The sequence below is a fragment of the Pelmatolapia mariae genome, linkage group LG4, assembly GCF_036321145.2.
Source record: "Pelmatolapia mariae isolate MD_Pm_ZW linkage group LG4, Pm_UMD_F_2, whole genome shotgun sequence".
NCBI lineage: Eukaryota > Metazoa > Chordata > Actinopteri > Cichliformes > Cichlidae > Pelmatolapia > Pelmatolapia mariae.
Genome location: NC_086230.1, coordinates 25,471,342 through 25,491,827, shown reverse-complemented (window position 1 = coordinate 25,491,827; position 20,486 = coordinate 25,471,342). Strand labels below are relative to the sequence as shown.

Sequence of the window (20,486 nt, the reverse complement as noted above, 5' to 3'; positions counted from 1 at the left end):
GGTGATGTTTTCTGGTGAGTGTTGTTGTGTTTGGCTGACGTCTCTGATGGAAGATTTGGGGATGTTCTTGCTGGTTTTACTGAGGGATCAGGGCAACGCAGGTCAATATAAACAGTTGAACATTCCCGGTGGCTTAACTGCAAATCTATTCCACACTTTTCCACTGATCTGCTCGACATTCTATTTTCTCTGCAAGAAAAAGGCAATTATTATAATAATATTATCTTTAAAGGCTTACGGATCCTGGGCAGTGATATGACTTACTTGTCGGAGTCTGGACTCACAGGTTCTAACACAGACGCAGTCTGATTCTTACAGAAAGCAGCTAATTTATCCATTATATTCTCCTGCAACTTGTCTGTGCCACCACCTGCAAAACAAAGATTCAGTTCATAAACCTGTCATCGATCACTACAGCCTCAGTGAACCGTTTCATAATGACTTACCTTGATGTGTTTTCAGGGGTGCCACTGTTACATGGGGTTGCAAAGACAGCTTGTTCTCTTTTAGATTTTTAAGGGCATCATCCAAGTCACACTGGTCAAGCCTCTGAATGTAAGTTTTTAGAGAATATTTACTTGCATTGTTTATAACTGCTTTCATATGATGTTTTTCTACTTTTCAAACTTACAGCAAATGAGAGAACAGGGCAACCATCATAGGATTTCACATTTTCCAGGTCTGGTTTTAAAGAGGCCTTCAGCTTCACTCCTTTATTCAACCCCTCAGAATTATCCTCACCAGCACCCGCCTTTAATGATAACAAGAAAACAAAGTACATTTAAAATGCTGTGGCTTTATGGTGCTGTGCTCTAACCAGACCAGTATATCCCACCTCAGCATCATCCACACAGGCTAATGTACTGCTTTCTACAGTTTCACAAACATCCATCTTTTTGCAAATCTCTTCAGATAATGGTTTTGGGAGCTCCTGATTAAGGGAAACGAGACAAATACAAATAAGAAAAATAAGAAATAACAATAATCATTCAGAATCAGAATCACAGAAACTGTATTAATCCCAGAGGGAAATTAAGTATTTATTATTATCATTCATGTCATCATAATCAGTCATGCGTTTGCTTGGGTTTCACTGACCTCAAATTCAGCATCTACTGAAAAAATGTCGAAGTCCTCAGGAAGCTTCAGGGAAAGAGCAGCTGGTCTTTCATATACGGCGATGATTTCGTCTTTCTCTGGCTATACAACGTTAAAACGGCATTAATTGTGTAAATAAATAGTTATTAGCGGACGTTAGCAAGATTTAAGTTTAAAAACACAACTTACAGGTGAAAAGTCAAAGTCCATGGTAGGAATATTTGGTTTAACTTTCTCCGAAATTGAATTCCAACACGAAGAACGATTAAAATCCATTTATAACAATGTATAAAAAGAAACTAATTTAAAGTAAGAACGTTTTTTGTGTTGTTGGTGTGTCTTTGCGCCGAATGTGTAATTGTTTGTCCCTGGGTACTTCTTGGTTACCATTGGAAACGAGAAGCTTCACAACAGCGTTGCCTTCAAATGCTGCCAGAAATTCCCATACTGAAACGCGAAAGTTTCGCGAAAATGTGAAAGCAAACAAGTACTAAATTGGCATAGTTTTCCAAAGCTGTGTTGTGTGTGTGTTAGGGCAGGTAAGCTCACCAGGATGTAACTTTTCTAAATATAGGGAAATGTTCTTTTTATGCTGGCTAACACTCTTTTATGACTTTTTAAAAATGAATTTTCCTAGTTTGCTAGCTACTGTGCTAAAATTGCTTAAAGTTATAGATTTCACACACCTGAATAAACGTCAAACAGAAAACCGATTAAACAGAAGTCTGAGATGATCGAAAATTTACGCCAGTGTCCTGTTATATTTTAGACGGAAAGGAGCAGACGGCTGAGTTTATTTAACTCCACCGAGACATCTGATGACGCAAAACTGAAGGCTAGACCGTCCAATTTCACAGCCGCTCACTTCCGGCCTACCGGGACTTCGGAGGACCCGGCCCACGTAGACCGCGAAGGCCGGGTCCTCAGGTGGATGCAGCCTATGAATTTGGATACCCCTGCAGGTGCTGTGCATAGCCATACTATACCTACTATTTCAAGTAGTGATGGTATATTCGATTATTTTTACTGAATCGAGTTTTAATGAGTCACTCACCAAAGTGAATCGGGTTTCTTGAGTCATTTGAGTCACTGAGTCAGTTGACCAGAGAGTGCAAACATGTATATTTTCACTCAAACTTAATTTGTTTCTCTTTTAATGTAAATCCTACTGTTAAGATGAATGATTGTAAAAGAAAACAACTATTTTCTTTAGAGCAACAAAAATTCTAAAGGGAACATTTATTTATTTTTATTTTATTTTATTGGTATTTTCCTTAAATGTGTCAAATATATATTTTCTCATCTAAATGTCCACTGAGCTGTGAGCCAGGGGGCGGTAAAGTGCCTTAACATTGGTTGCCAACCAAGAAGAAGAAGAAGAAGCTGTGAGCCAGGAGGGAGGGGGTGAGTGAGTGAGTCAGTGATTCGTTCAACTCGTTTGAGCTGTGAGCCAGGAGGGAGGGGTGAGTGAGTGAGTCAGTGATTCGTTCAACTCGTTTGAGCTGTGAGCCAGGAGGGAGGGGGTGAGTGAGTGAGTCAGTGATTCGTTCAACTCGTTTGAGCTGTGAGCCAGGAGGGAGGGGGTGAGTGAGTGAGTCAGTGATTCGTTCAACTTGTTTGAGCTGTGAGCCAGGAGGGAGGGGGTTAGTGAGTGAGTGATTCGCCTTACGCTATGATTCAGCACAGCAAGGGAGGGGGTGAGTGATTCAGTTATTCGTTCAACTCGTTTGAGCTGTGAGCCAGGAGGAAGGGGGTTAGTGAGTCCTGAGTGATTCGCTTATGCTATGATTCAGCACAGTAAGGGAGGGGGTGAGTACCTCAAATGTGCTGTTAGCATGCTAAGCTGAGCGATGCTACTGTGAACTGAGGAGCTATTGTCTTGATGTGAGCTTCTACTCAGGGTTTTTTCTTCCAGTTCAGAGCAGGAATGTTTTTGTTAATAAACTGGCTGTTGTTTTTTTCCCCACAATTTTAATTATAAGCTAGATATATTTCTACTAATGGAATTAGTTTGCTAACAGCAACAGGGATGAGTCAGTGAGTCAGTTGCGCTTGTGAATCATGATTCACGAGTCAGTAAAGTGATCCTCGAGTATTGAACGAATCGAACATCACTAATTTCAAGGTCTACTGCCCTGAAGGAGTCTTATAATTCTATTTAAGTTTAAAATATACTATTAAAAACTCAACATGCACCAATTTAAACTTTTGTACATTAAAAAAAACCCATATAGCATAGCAATGAAAAGGGGATTAGTAACTAATGTCACATGAGTAGTCTTGAAGGCTATTGCCATGTCAACACAGTATGATTGGTAGTGTGGTACAGTTCCCTAAGTCCCGAACCCAAAGCTAACCCTAGTGTCACAACTGCTATGGGCAAGCAAAGATCAGGTAATCGGTGTACTGACTGCTTTAATGAATACTGCAAGAAATGTAATATACCTATATGAAAATTTAAATTTGATTGCTTCTTAGTATATTTTGAACTTAATCTGAATTATCAGACTCCTCAAGGGTAATATGCATGCTTACAAAGTAGGGCTCAAAACACATATTTAACACAATTATTTTCTCAGTTATTTAGAATACCATTTTGAAACTCCAGAATTTTGTTCTATTTAGATTAGACTACCTACTGATATATCGTTTGTATGGTACAATGTCATATTTGATCAACCCAACATGACATTCATGCGTTATTGTAAAATGCAACTATATGCAATTCTGAAACTGTCACTATGTATTTTTATTGTGTGTGCTCAAATTTAGGATTTTACAGGATTGCTTGATATTTTTTTTTCTAATTTTAACTAACCAATACTCAGACATTTTTGATGCATTTGTTCCAAATTACAGATCCTGTTTCATTTTTGTGGTAAGCCAGGCCAGTGAAAATGCCAGGATTTAATCTGTGAAAGTTTTTGAGCTATTCATGTTCAAACATTTCTTCAAATTTCAAAGGCCCATGATGATGATGATGATGATAATTATTAATATTATTATTTTACTTTGCTTGAAATTTCTGCAATTAAAGTACTGTCAGGCCTTATCATAATTTTAATACGTTCTGTGTTAAAGTTAAGTTATCTGTGTTACAGATCATTTTATAACTATTTTAGCAAAAGTAAATGAACCACATTTGCACATTTGAAATGTTTTATTAAATATCTCAGGCAAACTCATATTCATATGAAGCACTTCAGCAAAGGTATTACAAATTGAGCTCTTCACATTCCAACATGCTCTCTAATACTAACATAAATTGATGTGTCATAAAGCATTGTGAAGTTGCTGCATCACATTTTGTTTTTCCTAGTGTTGACAATCTGCCAACTGTCATCACATTCAACCACAACCACATATTTAACATAACTAATGAAGCAAAAGGAATATTGGTTTTCATGGGATGTCCTTTGAAGAGAATCCAGATATGTTTAGAAACAAATAGCATTTTCTGTAAAAGCATGAGATGGCAGGAGCTTATATGTTAATAGCTATATAAGAACATGAAACACATTTCAGTATTGCAGTTTTGATGTTCAAATCAAACTTAAGTAATTTACAATGTTGAAATGCTAATGCTGATAGCAGAATTTTACCAACCAGCTCCATAAAACTGTCTTTGTAGTGCAGCTTAGCAGTTTTGGAAGTGTTCACCGTCCACATCCCGTAAGTCCTGACCTGCTAGGCGAGGTGGGCTGGTGCATGTGATGTTGTTGTATATGGTGATTGTCGTATCAGGCTCTTCACCTTCTGCGTGGGTCTCCACTAGCCGAGGAATCACCTGTGACTTCCTCAATGCGTAGTTTCTAAGTGGGAGGGTGCTGCAGTCACATTTCCACCTGTTTCCAGACAGTAATAGTTTTTCTATATTATCAGAGAAGTCTGGGACCAAGCTTGTTAAGGCATTATCTCTCAAGTCTAGGTAGCGCAGCCTTGGAAGAATCTGCCTTGTGCCATTTTGCAAAAACTGTCTACACTCATTGTTGGACAACAGCAAGTACTCCAAATTCTTGAGGCCAGAGAATGTATGGGTGGTGAGAGCACCCAGCTTGTTGAAACTCAGATCTAGTCCCGATAGGCCTACCATATCCACAAAACTCTGGTGTTCCACAACAGAGATATTGTTGCGTTGCAGAAAGAGCCTCCTTAAACCAGACAGTCCACTGAATGCTTGAGTTGTTATCTTAGTTAAGCAGCCTCTGTCCAGATGTAGGCTGTGAAGCCTTGGCAGACCTTTGAACATTTGGTCTGGTAGAGTGCGGAAGCAGCTTCCAGAAAGGTTAATGACAGCCACATGAGAGAGGCCTGTGAAAGCCCCCACGTGTGCTTCCTGCACTTGATTGTGTTCTAGTTCTAGGACCTCTAAATGGCCAAGATCTTCGAAGATCCTATCCCCCAGAGTTCTAATCCTGTTGTAACTCAGTCTTAGTTCTTCTAGGTACTGCAGATCACGGAAAGTCCTGGGCCTAATTCCAGTGATAGAGTTGTGAGAAAGACGAAGTACATGGAGATTGTGCAGGCCAAGGAAGGTGTCATCATGTAGAGAAGTCACTTTATTGTTTGTCAGATCCAGCCATCTAAGTGACTTCATGCCTGCAAAAGCTCTGGGGACCAATGTTAAAATCTGATTCTGTCCCAGGTAAAGCTTTTGCAGTTTAGTTAGTTTAAGAAACACGTTGGCTTTGATCACCTTCAGGTAATTTCCTGTCAAATCTAACTCTTTGAGCTCACCAAGGTTTTGAAAGAGCTGTGGCTGCAAGTAAGCAAGTCTGTTTCCTGCGAGTATCAGCTCTCGTAGACCTTGCAGGTCATGGAAAGCTGTCTCAGGTAAGACCGTTAATGAGTTCCAACCTAGGTTAAGAAGCCACATTTGTGAGAGTCCTGCAAACAGTCTTTCCTCAATGCGACTGAGTTGGTTGTTATGCAGACTAAGTGAAGCAAGGTTGGGTGTATTCTGGAAGACTGTACCTGGTAATACGCGGAGGCGATTCCGCTCAAGGTGAATGTGTGCTAGCGACCCAAGGCCCTTGAAAGCCTGAGGGTCAATAGTCGTCAGCTGGCCATTCTGAAGATTTAAAAAGTCCAGGTTGGTCAAATCCCGAAAAGCTGCGGCTGGGAGCGATGTAAACCGGTTGCCATCCAGCCAGAGAGAATAAGTGGATGGTGGCATGTCAGTTGGTACTTGTGTGAAGTTGCGAGAACTGCAGTACATGTTGAGCTCCGAGATGAAATCATCGTATTGACAGGTGCACACCTTAGAGCAGGGAATGGGATCTTCAGCCACCTTCTCTGTAGCTGCTGTGTCCGACTGTGGAAACACCAGTGATGTTCCCAGTATCCAGACTACCATCAGAGCAGTGATTTGCATACCAGCTGTGGAGAGAATATTAACATGTAAATATAAAAATTTAATACATAAATTCATTTTAGAATGCAAAATATGGTTAAGAAATAAGAAATACACATTAAATTATAAAATTGTTAATAGTTAAAGGCCAGAAAAGATTGTTTACCTTGAGTTTCAGAGGTCATGATTTAAGGCAGACAACCTGTGTAATAGTGAATGACTGATCCTTGTGCAACTGTATGCTGAATGAAAAGTTCACCAAGCCCCCAAGCTTCTTCTTCTTTTTTTTTGGTCAGGTCCACTTTTTCTGCACCATTAACCCATTCATTTCCATCAGAGTTGTTAGTAAGTACATTTATTCATGTACTTTTTCTTAGAATTTTCAGTTGGGCTTTCTAAACCTTTCTTCCCAGCATCAATACTGATCATTTCAGTGTCATAATAATAGCATAATAATAACAAAGTCTGCAAAATGAGAATATTTTAGACTTTCCATTCCTCTCTACAGTTTTTGCTGTGCTGAAATTTTTCTTTTTATGTATCTCATTTCTTTGTAAGTTTTCTCAAATATCGTCAGCCCAGGTGGCTGTCAGAGTCATGCCACTGAGTGCATTTACTGTAGATTTTAACTGAGATACAGTGTTAAAGAGATAAGATTAACCCAGTGCACTGAGCCATTGACTGAATTTATGACGTTTTTCAGTTTGTTTGTTTTTTTGTTTTTTTCCCTGCTTATAGGTAACCCATTATCAAAGGAACATTTGTCTAGGATAAACTGACTGAAAATATATTTCACTTCCAAACTTAAACTTGGAAGCATACATCATATTAAATATGCAATAACCTTTTGTCATCTGTTATTGAACAATACATTTGGAACAAATCTGTTATATTTGAAAAAATTAAGATGTATGTGTTTTGACAAAAGCTGCATGTGACATAGAAACTGACAGCAGTGCCAGAAATGCTTCATTCACAAAGTTCATAATGTAGGATGGGGTCAGTTCCAGAGGTCAATTTCCTTATCAATGACTGTAATGACTAACTTTGTGTTTGCTCTTTTTCCCCATATCAGAGATCTTTAGAGAACCATGCTAAAGCTCTGAAGGCCAACCAAATCTAGATAGTCCTGTGTGCTTACTCATTAATTTGATTTAATTTAATTGGTTGATTTTCCAACACCGTATTTTTAACAATATGAAGAAACATTATATTACATATATAGTGACTGTTTGCTAAATCTTGTCCACTGCTGCATTCCACAAATAGGCAAAATATTATCTGTTAAGAAGTGTATGTGATGTGCAGCACAGCCTTCTTCAGTTGTTGATAATTACATCTGGCAGATTTATACGTTAATATCAGTTATAGTTATGTTTATTCCAGCATTTATCTAAATCAGATGGAGCTTGGTGTGTGTATTGTAGTCTTATTTTAAATTGTATCTGAAATACACATTTTTAAATGATCTTTAATAGACATTTGTATTAATTAATAGATGTGGCACAAAGTTAGAGTTTACATATTGTTTATTAGGTATCTAATAATACTTTTATGTCACATGCTGGAAAGAAATGCACATCATATTTATTTTTGTTGCTCTCAACATTTCTCATATGAAAGGATCATGCGTCCTCACTGAAACCTTTGTCATGCCTGCAACTCTGATAAAGGCTGCAGAGTGTACTGAGATAAACAGAATTAGAATTTTCTCTTGCCAGTAGGGAGCACTGCTGGTTTGCTGTTTCATCTTGGTCCAACAGCACTGTTTTCATCTGTGGAAGCCTCTCCTATACTAACCAAAATGGTAAATGCTTAATAGAGTGAGCAGCAGTGATAAGCAGATAGATCTATGAATTTTGCTGTGTCTTTCTAGGCTTCACTAGATCAACTGTGAAAAGCAGCTTTCTCGTTCTGAAGTAAATTTCTTTCTTTTTTTTCTTTTAAATGACATGAAAAAAAAGCTTGGAGAATGGCTGCTGCAGCGAGCTGTTCTTTGATTTTTGCATCCCTGACAAACACCTCTGATTGGCTCCTTCTGTGGCATACACAGAGGTTTCCAGCTTGGTTGGTTGCTATGAGCTCACTTGGTGGAGGAGAGGCATCTTAATAGTGAGCGGGAAAGCCTGTCGCTGTGGTTGTAGTATTTTGACTGGGCTTTGTCTTGTTTAAGGAAGAATAATTTTCTCAAATAACTCTATATACATTTTTTTACTTCTTTAGCAGCACAGAAATTGCCTAGAAAGCAAGAAGTTAATCTAAATTAAGCAGCTGGATGCTGATCAGAGTTAAAACTAATATTAATTCTGCTACTCTGCCAATAATTGAGATTGCCAGTTAGAGAGATAAAGTATTAGAACACATACACTGTAGCTAATGAACACACAGGCTTATCCTGCTGCAGCTATGTTAGGCCTGTTTAACTTAGACTTTTGTAATCATTATCTGGATACAGAAATCATACAAGTTTAAACTGAACTGGGTTTTCAGGGATATTTATTAGGTTGAACTGTTTAGGAAATATATACTATACTACATTGCCTGTCCATCTATCTGTCTATTGTACATCATTAACAGTAAAACACATATACCTAGTCACTCTCATCCCATCCAATGACCTACACTTTTTCAACATCACAGTAAAAACAATTAAACATGCCTATTTAGCAAGTGAAGATGAAAATTTGTTGCTGTGCTTGTTAAAGCGATTATGACTCAGACTTTAGTACTTTATTTTTTCTCTGTGTGTTTTTTTGTTTAATTGGCTGGTATTCAATTCACAGTCCAAGCTGATTCACCTTTGAAACCACACAACTTATCTTGTTGTCTTTTCAAACATAAAACGCTATGTGACAAACCAACACTAAAAAGACTGTGTGCGGTATTAACTGCTTCATTTTAGAAAAGCAATGACAGACAAACACCACCAGAATTCTAAAATGAGTCTAAGAGAAGTACATAAAAACCAGCTGAATGTAGTAACTTTGGTGAAGAAATAGCTCTATCAAAAGAAGAAGAAAAAAACAAGCTGTAAAACCAAAGATTACTCCTCCTGTGCTGCTGTAGTGGGCCTCAGGACATGAATAATGTTGGACCCTCCTGCTGCTCTCATCTGTTGCGCATAACACAGTGGAAAACAGCCAAAAGGAGCACTTTCATTTCTGTGCTCTGTTGCTGTAACAGGGAAATAACTTTTTACTACTAAAGAAAGGTTAAATAACTGATCTCTTTTCTTATTCTTTTAATCTGCTATTAGTGAAGTGGAGAGACTTTAGTGACCCAAATTGTTTGATTTGTCTCTGATTAAAGTTGGAACGACACATCACGATAAACATATATAAAAGCTTCATATGGAGTGACAGTCAACACTGCCATCCTCTGGTAGATTGTTGCACTCCTCCCTTTACATTTTAAAAACAAATTAATAAAAGAGAAACGTGTTTTATCTGAGTTTAAATCATTGTTCAGTTGCCTTTGGTTCAGTACTGCTCTGAAAGCACTGCCACCTCACCCTTTGACAGTAAAAAGACCCTCAACACCCCTGCAGTGGCTATTAATAACACCCAGGGCTCACAGTCAACTTGCTGCTTTCAAGGAGGAAAGAGAATTCAATGACTTAGTTTCCACATCTGGAATCTGCTGGAACTGGCCATTGTTTGGTAATTGACTGTGATGATGTGACCAAATTATGCAGCTGATGACCCAGATTAGATTTCTATTGTAACATTGTAACCGTTGGATGTGTGCTGCCATAGCCAATCGAATACCTATCTATGCTTTTTTACATGCCGCCTGTTACAAAAATATACTTTGTTCCCATATATTTAATTTAAGATAACACACTCTGACATATATAAAATTGTATTTTTGCACCAACAAGGTGATTTCTAAAGAGCTATTTGCTGAAAAGTATCAGACCTAAATGAATGTGTACAGCAGATGAACAGTATCTGAAGATTATGTCCATAGAAATAGAAATGATCAAGCAAGAAACCTGACACATGACGTGAGAGATGAATCACAGGCTTTAGCTGATCCATCTAATGTCAAGGGTGGCTGTCAAGAAGCCTTCCTTAAGGAAGGGAAATGAAACAAAAGTTGATGTATACCAGATTAGACGAGGCTTAGACTGAAAATCAGGGGTAAGAGGTCTTATAGAGTCATGAATCCAAATTAGGTTTTTGGTTAGAATTGTTGTCAATATGTACAAGATGTGACAAGTATCTTTTATCTAACATTATAATGAATGCCTTGCAGTAAACCTTGACTAGCAGACCTTGAGTACTTAAAGATTTATTGCTGCAAAAGCTTTTATTTAAATGCTTTTGCATATCTGCATAAACAAGATGTTTATCACAGAATGTCAAAGCACACCTGACCATGAGCTACTTTTTACTGGTCCCTTGTGCACAATAGGTCACCACACAAGATACCTCCGCATGTTTGATTTGGCTGTTTTGTTTTGTTTTTTGTTTTTTACACCTGATGCCCTTCTATTTCTATTTATTAAAGGAAAAAAATGTTTTGCAGTGATAGACAAGAATCGTGACAAGGTGAAAAAATAGTTTGGCTACTTCAGGGTTAAATTGATTTATAGTAAACTGCTATCACACATGTCAATTTATATATCGTCAAAGAAAATGCTCTGAATTGAAATGAAACTCCATTGAAACGCTCTCATTTTTTTCCCCTCACTGTCATCCTGCCCATTTAGCTATACTCAGGGGATCCAGGATGAAACTGAAACACCTAGACAATGTCAGCTGAAGAAGACAGGTGAGAGAGACACAACCAAACACTAATGTCTGTGTGAATTAGGCAACTGGGAAGAGACCTGGATCTCATTGAGAGGAGGGAAGAAAAGCAGCTCCTGAATCCCTGTAGAAATGCAGACAATCTGAAGCTTCATTTATACCTTTTTTTTATCTTCACATGAGTAAATGCAACTTCATGTGAACAGCGTAACCCAAAAATGGAAATATAAAGGTATATTAGCTATTTTATATATTACTAATAAAGCTACACATCAAACATTATAAGGACTTCGTAATAACCTCCCTTTCAAATGCATTGGTGAATGCTGTTTGAAGGGTGTGGATTTGATTTGCAGTGGGTTCACTTATAGTGTGGTCCAAATTTGGAGGCCTGTGGGCCAGACGCAGGTGGAGCAACATTAATAATGACATATCATTGATCTCCTTTGTCTAATGTTAGTTGTCGGCTTGTCTGCAATTTCGGCATGCTTTCTAAAATTTGGCTTTGAAAAGTTGCCGCAGACCCGATCTTGACTGTTTTTTTTTCTACATGGTCTGTTATTAATGGAGAGTGTCTTCTGGTAGTTCATGTTCATTTTTATGAGGAGACAGTTCCCTAAAAAATGCCAAAACTTTACCTTTACTCAGCGACTTTAGCAGCGTGTTTGTGCATGTCACATCAGTTCTCCAAATGACAGTGAAATTGGCGCCTTTCAAAGCTTTCTGCCAGAATCAAACAATTTCCTGTACTGCATCCTTGAAAAGAATTCTACATTCTTATCTTCATACTTCTTAACAACAAAAACTCTTTACACTGTCTCTCTTGTTCAAGTCCTCATCGCTATTGTGACATTTACTATATCTTTGGACCTGTCACACTACAGTAAGAAACCTTCACGCGTGGCAGTTTCCTTCTTTCAGTTGGTCCTGCAAACTTTCCTGACATGCCTTTTTATTTAATCTTCAACAAGAATGTTGAGATACTTCAGCGGTCGTCTTACAGTTTATACACAATATATATTCCTGAAGTGGTAAAACACGTAAGATACTTTTCTATCTACTCCTGTCTTTGTACGTAGGTCAAGTCAAAAATGTGTGTCAGGGCAAGATGATAGAACTGGTTTTGTGTTAGCAGTCTGTAGCCCGCAGCTCCTGCTCTACATTTAAGGCAGCAGAGTGTATAAATGTGGATAGAAGTGTAGGTCAATAATAAAAAAAAATAACACTGTGCCTATGGGACAATGGAAATATTTTAATAGTTCCTTTTCTTAGACAGCTTATAGCACATAGATATCACTTTGGCTTTATCATACAGCCATGAGAGGGCTTTAAAGGGTAAAAGGCAAGATTCTACATTGTTTGCCAATCCATTGCAGAGCTAAAACAAAGAGATAGGCAACCAGTTCACACTCACAACGGTGGACAACTTAGAATCACCAGTTAAACTAACCCCATTAACTGCATACTTTGGGACTGCAGGAAGAGTCTGGAGTACCCAGAGAGAAGCCATGCGGGCACAGTGAAGGCTCCAACAACCCAGTGCATTTGAACAGAAGACCTTCTTGTTGTGATACAGCTGTGCAGCATGCTAATCATTTCAGAGTGAATATACTCACTCTTAGTATGCCCTTCGTATAAGGAAACGTAGTATGTCTTTATACTATTAACAAGCCCCTAGACCATCCTTAAGGTCTTTCTTGAAACAAAGCAACCAAAACGACCCATTGATTTGAACTTTTTTCAGGCCCCGAAATAGTGGCACCTCATCAAATAAAGAGGTTAATTCCAAAACAATCCATTACTAGCTTTATTTATAACTTTAATAACTGGACCTCAGCAGTTGAATTGCCTAATGTCTAGATAAAGAGATGTTATTCTAGGATTAATGGGAAAAACTAAGAGCATCTCAAAGCAGTTTAAATTGGTAAAAACTCGCAACATGCGCTTCTTTTTCTTCAGATTTACTTTACAGTCAGAATTCCTTACAGACAGTGGATAAATGAATTATTAACTAGTCCAACAGTAGTTTCACTGCAGAAGAGCTCGTTTTAGCTGACAACATGGGTTCTGTTTCTGCCTTTTGAATTCTGCCAACTGCTATGCTCCTCTGGAGAAATATAAAGCTGCTTCTTCCCATCTTGTTTTATTTGGGCTGTAATTTTCTAGTTTTGTTTCTCTCCTGAAAGAGAATTGTTACTGTAATGGGCTGCTGTCACTTATTGTTAATGAACAGTGTAGGGACGCCGTTTTTCTCCTTCTTATTTCATATGCATGCAGTGAAATATCTTTGTTTTGTTTTGTTTTTTTTAACTCTTAGAGAGAACTGTAGGGAATTAAAATATAAATTATCATCAAAATAAATTCCCTTTTTAAGTGTGTGGATCAATAGAAGTTGGCTGATAGGTTATTTTTATTTGTTTTTTTTTTTTGTTTTTTTTTAAATTTTGCTCTAAGGGTGGCCTGCTACATTTCAAAATAAAGTCAAGAATTTTATAGTGCTGGGTCTATTATGTGACTTTGCTGCTTAACCATCACAGAGGACTTTTGTGAGGCTGCCAAAGCAAAGGTGAGAAACCTTTCATGGAACGGGTGTGAAAGAAAGAAATGAGATAAAGAGGTGAAGCCTGTCTCCAAGCACAAAAAGACCTAGAAATTATATGCCATGTCTGCAACCTGAATGAACTGCCACCAGTAAATGGAAAAAAGATCAGCTGACACAGAAATGAAGGAAATTAAATTAATACATCATATGACATTTTTAAGTCCATACTATTAAGCTGCAGAGGACTTTGCAGAAATGGGGTACATATCATTGCTAGCTTTGTCAGTGTGTTAAAGTGATGGCAGTATGTCAGTTTAGACATAAATGACATGGGTGGCTTTTGCATTACTGTTACTGCCTGCTTCATTTAGGCATTCATTTACATTGTCATTAGATTGAACAGTACATGAAATGGCATTTAATTAATGAGGTTAGATATTTGAGAGGTATGATATTTTGTGAGCAACTCATAAAGACACAAGATGTCTTTGCAGGTGACAGAAAACCTTTGTATGTATATATGTTAATGGGCTGCGTGCAATTCAGAATTGAGTTGTGTTGAAGCTAGTATGTTAAAATTATTGGAAAGTTTCAATTTTAGTACAAGTGGAAAAGTAAACCATGAAATAAAACACAATAGCATGTAGCCTTGGCTGATTTTACAGAATTCGTGATGGCATGTACTCCACCTCTTGCTCAGTGTTAGCTAAAAAAAAAGGTTCCAACCCCTCTACAACCCTTGTTGGAGTAATGGTTAAGAAAATGGATCGATGAATGCCTTGATTGAGCTTGCAGAATAATTTGGGAGCCGATTTAATTTTCTTGTGAACCAAAAGGTTCCCAAGCATTCATTTTCAAAGTCACTGATATTATTAAGCTGCAGAGGACTTTGAATTTCATCAGCTTGCTCTCAGTTGTCACTCCCCTCTCTGTGACATTTCTTGATTAACTAAGCACTCCACAGAGGATCAGACACATTTTCAAGTGCTCTAAGTTTATGTACATTTACATTTACTCTCATTTTACATAATTGCTAGATTCATACTTTGCAATTTATTATTAAGTATGCAATTAGGGTAGATTGCTTCCAAAGGACTTCATTCTGGGGTTTTTTTGGGGGGGTTTTAAGTGTCATGGGTACATTCAAGGAGAGATTTCAGAAATAAAATGGTTACTGTAGATGCTTAAAAATTGCTGTGCTTACAGCTAAAGTACAAAAGGGTATTGTTAGACATGGCTGAGCAGTGGAGGCAGAAATAGAGGGACTTTTAAAGTCCAAGCTTCTTTTTGTGTCTCTTTTACCTTTACAGCAATGAAGCGGCACGTTTAAAGTGCACCCAAACTGAGGAACAACTCAAGCTCAGAAAAAGTAACAAACTATAAAAAAAATTATATGTTCTTTATATTGTAAGGTAGACCCTACAATAAAAGGAATCTGTCTGTAAAAGGATTCCAAAAGGACCTGGAGTGGTTTGGCAGTTCCTGGGTCCAAACCAGGTCCAAGGATAAGCAAGGTTTGAAGGACAGGTGGGGAAACAAATGATCAAATATAAATCTTAAAGCTATAATATTTTTAAACATACTTTCCTTAGAATTTCATATGTGACTTGGGACCAACACACAAACAACACAGGAGTCACACGTATACTTTTCTTTGGATTGACTGAAATCTCTTAGTAGATGACAAGCAAGAACATTCACTAAAGTACTGGAGTAAAGAGAAAGCATTCTGGTCTTTGAGGATTAAAGAACTAAAATGGATAAGGTTCTTGTAAGTCTCTGTAGGACAAACGAAGAAGGCTGATAGCAAACTGTATTTATATCTTCATGAAAGCACAGCACAAGTATGCATTTATAATACAGTTAGTTCCATATTTAGTGAAATCTTAACTTTTAGGTAAATTAATGAATTTACAATTATTACGTTCACACTGATATCATTATATTATCTTACTTTTATGCACAAAAAACATAAACAGCAGCACTCACCGTTATGATTGAATCAAATCTTCAGTGTGCAGGAATACAACACCCAAAATTTGGTTGAGGAGCTGAAATAAAGCAACTTTCATTAATAAGGTAAAACACTATGAACCCAAGTTATCACAAACTCCAAAGGTTTTGCATTGCTTCTCTGAGGTAATCAGAGTATCTCAACTGTGCCTATCCCCAAAATAAAACAATGACCTTTCTTTTGACTTGAGCTAGAGGAAAGACTTCCCTGTGTCTCTGTCTGCTGTCTAGGCATCTCTCAGAGGAGCTCCACATTCCTAATCTCTGTGTGCCTCCTTTCAGAAAGTCTCAGATTGTGCTGTTTCGTTTGCTCCACAACAATCTAGGCTAAGTTGCTTTGCAAATGGAAATTTCTTCCTTGTTTAACATCTAGCTTGGCTGTAGCACAGTTGAATGTGTTGTGATCTTTTCTGGCCTTTCACAATTAACATAGCTGCCTTTTCATTAGAAATGCTGCATGACTTCTTTGCATTAAGAAATTGTCATGAGAACAATACTCCAGTAAACATCTACTGGTATTGTAATGCTCTTTAAACTGAACCCATAAATACTTAACTATAGTGTAGCATATTTCAAAATGCCTCAGCCCTCCAGGTACATCAAACCAAAGAACATCTTGACTGTACAGCTGTTGCTTAAAAAACACCAATTGTATTCATTTAAATGCCACAAGTGCATTTTTCCTGTAAATACAGAAATCTCCCACATTTCCTCACTTTATGACTCATAAAAGGTAGTTATCAGCTGTTTTTTTTTTAATAAGCATCAGCTCATATTGAATGCATCTGCAGCAGAATATGCAGTCACTTTGTCATGTCAGCGACTATGAAATCTCGACAGCTTGTCATCTGAAGCTTCTCACTGGGCTCCTATTTTTATTGCAGTCACAAGGAAAAAAACCTGGCACAGTCCCTCTCTGTTTACTGCGCATAAAGATATGTATGACTGTATGTATGTCTTCATGCATGTAATTGTTATGGAAACCGATTCTGCAGTCAGAAGTCAAATCAACTGGGTAATTGAATAAGACATGTTAAACTTCCCTTTAGTCCAGCAATGCACATTTCATGAACCCCAGGAATTGTATCACTACTGGTGTGGAAGCAGAGAGGGCTTACACAATCCATTCATTGTATAATTACATTCTTATAATTGCGTCTTTTGTCTGCTGCTGAAGTCACACAGAGCACCTGAGTAAGTTTGTTTCAAACCATCAGTCAACTGTTCTATTAGCCTGTTGTTGGTGAGCTTGATGATAAGGTTGAAAATTATTACATGAGAAGAGGGTCTTAGTCAAGATTCTGCGAGTATGTAGTGTGACCTTAGATACTAACAGTTACTAATCAGCTAGTCTAAAAGTACTTATTCTGAACGTTGCCTGCTGATGTCACTATCCTGAACAGTAATATCAGATAAGCTTTGTTGATGCATTCATTGAGTCGCCACTGACTTTTTTTTAGGATACTGGTTAGGTTGTTGTCACGTGCTACACAAAGCTGAAGTTGCACGCATGCATTTGGCCTCATAGTTCTTTTGAGTTAACCGTCAGTAGATATGTAAAAAAAAAAAAAAAACACGTGGATGTTAATCTAACCCTAAACAGGTTTTCATTATTTTGGTGATGGATGCTAACAGGTCAAAATGCTGCATGGTCAACATATAGTTTTGGCAATGAGTCTGTTCTTTCCTTTCCTATTAAAAATGGTAAAAATCTATTTTTTTATTACATTGCTGGTGATTTTTGATTAGAACAGCTGTTTTCAAACTGTGGGCCACTAGAGGTGGGTGTGGAAAATCAGATAACAAATATGAAGTGAAACTAATTCAAATAAATGTCATTTTATTGGGGAAAAGTTTTCTCATGTTAATGTGCTAAGGCCCCTCTACAATACACTGGATACTTGTATTGCCAGCATTATGTTAAAGTGGACTTATAAAAGTTCACGGCTAACTTTTTTTTATGCAGGATTATTTTCCTTATGAGTTTATTTTTAGTCATTTTAAACTCCAATAATACTTTTCTAAAATGTTTTGAAGAAGATCTGTTGAAGCTGTTGAAGCAAAGATTTGTTTTTCAGTGAATGTCTTATAGTATATATATTATAGAGTAGTTAGCTGGCGCAGCTGTATTTTAAATTACACAATCAAAGCAAAAAAGTGAAGCTCAGAAGAGGAAGCAGAAAAGAGATCGATATGAACACCAGGACTTTGGTGACGCTGATGACTTCTCTGAGGACATAGCCCAAAAGATGAAGTTCTGATAGCTGAGTAGTTTTTGTAAAGGACTGAAACATTGTTACCACTTATGTTGAAAATATGCACTCTACTCTGTGTGATTATAGCTAGAAGCTGGTGTACTATTACTGTGATGAGTAATAATTGATAAAAATGATGGGAATTATTGAGTGAATTATTTTTGGTTTCTCAGTTAGAGAATGCCAAAAACTGACTATAAAATTAAACAGATATTTAAGAAAAGACCTCTAAAATAAATTAAATAACTTACTAAAAGTTAACTAACTAAAATAACTTAATGACATTTGAGTTGTATGTGAGATAATAAGCATTTTGTTTTTCATATTTTTTATTTGAATTAGAAGAAGCCTCATTTTCTTAAAACAATAATACTGGAAGCTGTAATCAACTTATCAACAACTGATAGCAACTTTTTAACATGATTACATTCCATTTAATAACATTGTAATAAAGGAGTGATGGTTGCTGAAAATTAGGCTCTTTTTGGTTATGTCAGTATTCCATTAAATAAATGTTTTTTATAACATTTCTGATCAATATGTTGCTTTTCTTTATAAATGACCCCACACCCACTTTTTTTCAGTGAAGAAAGCTGAACATTTCTTTTATCTGCATACCACAAGAAAGATAAACCATATGTGAACCATAAAGCCAAAGGCCTGATGGAACCAAATGAATCGGACTATCTATTTGCATTTCTGCTTGAGGTTTTATTCAACTCTGTTGCTGCCCAATTTTAATTCTTCCCAACATGTTTATTTTAAAAAGTAGATTTTCTTTCCAACATGTGGGTTTGTGTAAGCAAAACTATAAAACTATGTCATAGTGGTTGACTTCTAGATGATTCTCTGAGTTGAAACCTTTGGCATACTTAATTTCTTACTCCAATGCATTTGCCTGTTTGCAAGTTCGAACTTAAACGTACTTTTCTCCCCTGTGGATGGACTGTTGTTGCATTATTTCATGTTTGAAAAAGCATGCAGTTTTTTTTCTTTTTATGTCATTGCTGAAGTTTTTTCTCACCATAGCTGTGCCCTTATATCTGACTGAATTAGGTTATTGTGCTGATTTAATTTCCAGAGGGAATCACATTGGTGGAAGGAAACATGATTTGCTAATTAACAAATGTCTCCTGGCATTTTCAAGAAAATGACAGAGCTCCCAGAGGCTTGTTAACACTCAAGTTTTGATAGAAAGGCAAACTGTAAACAGTAACATGTGCAGGATGGATTGAATTAAGGGGAAAGAAGAGTGAACAGCAAAAGGATTTACTTTGTGGACTAAAATGCTGGGGCACTTCTAATCCAGGAGGGGCCACCTTCTCCTCCTGGAGTTGCTCTGCCTTGTAAACCCATGCTGTGAAACTCCCAACCCAGTTTTTATGCTGATGTTAATGCCAGAGGAGGTTTAGAGCTCTGCTGCTATTGAGTCAGCAGAACGTTGGTGACTTTTACACAATGTATGCCTCCACACTCTACAACCCCAACTCTGGTCGAGTTGCTGTGATTCCTAAACACTTCCACTTTGCAATAATACCATTTACAGTTGATCATCAAATATATGACAATGGGACTGGAAAAACCTGAAGTCAAAGATTAAGAGGTGTAAGTATGTATAAGGATATGTCCCCAGTCAGCCCTCTGGGTACTTTGATGTATTTTGGAGATGTTTTTCCAAAGACATATGGTTTTTTAATTTAAATGCAAAGTTATTACCAAACACATAAGAGAGGAAAAAACAAAAAAATCTTTTCTCTGTTAAGTTTTTCTGTCCTTTTATTCTATCATGCAGTGCTCTTATCAACAAGCCCCAGGCTCTCTGTGGAGTTAAACGTAATGCCCTGGGCCTTAGTTCTTTGCTGAATTGATTCACCTCCTTTACTTATCCAGGTTTTGAAAGATGAGCATGAGTGTGTCACATGAGCGTAGGAACGGCCACAGTTAAAGAAATGTATTTGCACAGAGTGTAGAAATTGTGTGGCGTAAATGAGTTTAGTTGTAGCAGATTGATATTATTGATATTATTTAGTTAATATACACACACACATTTTCATATCTTAGTGAGGACATCTCATTGACATAATGCTTTCCATAGCCGCTTAACCTAACCCTAACCATCAAAAATGAATGCCTAATCCTAAACCTCAGCCTAAATCTAACCATAACCTCATTGTAACCCTGACACTAAAACCACATTTTGAGTCTCAAAAATGCCTTCAAACTCACAGGGACAGCCATTTTGCACCCATAAGTGACTGTTGTTCCCCACAAGTATAGGGACATGCCAATTGTCTATCCTCACAAGATGTTAAACATGTACACACACACACATATATACGTGTGTGTGTGTGTGTGCTTTCCACTGATCAATTTAAACAACAAATGCTTTACTGAATCTATACTTAATATTCAGAGGAAAATGTAACAATTTCTGCAAACTATTGCATTCATATCAATTACTGAAACTTGAC

At 37.3% G+C, this 20,486-nt stretch overlaps 1 protein-coding gene across 1 annotated transcript; it reads right to left on the bottom strand.

The window, feature by feature from the left end:
* Positions 1 to 4,278: 4,278 nt before the first annotated feature.
* On the bottom strand, positions 4,279 to 6,472 carry igfals (insulin-like growth factor binding protein, acid labile subunit). Its single transcript, XM_063470746.1, has one exon. The coding sequence runs from the start codon at positions 6,470 to 6,472 to the stop codon at positions 4,736 to 4,738; it is 1,737 nt and encodes a 578-aa protein (XP_063326816.1). The 3' UTR covers positions 4,279 to 4,735.
* Positions 6,473 to 20,486: the final 14,014 nt, after the last annotated feature.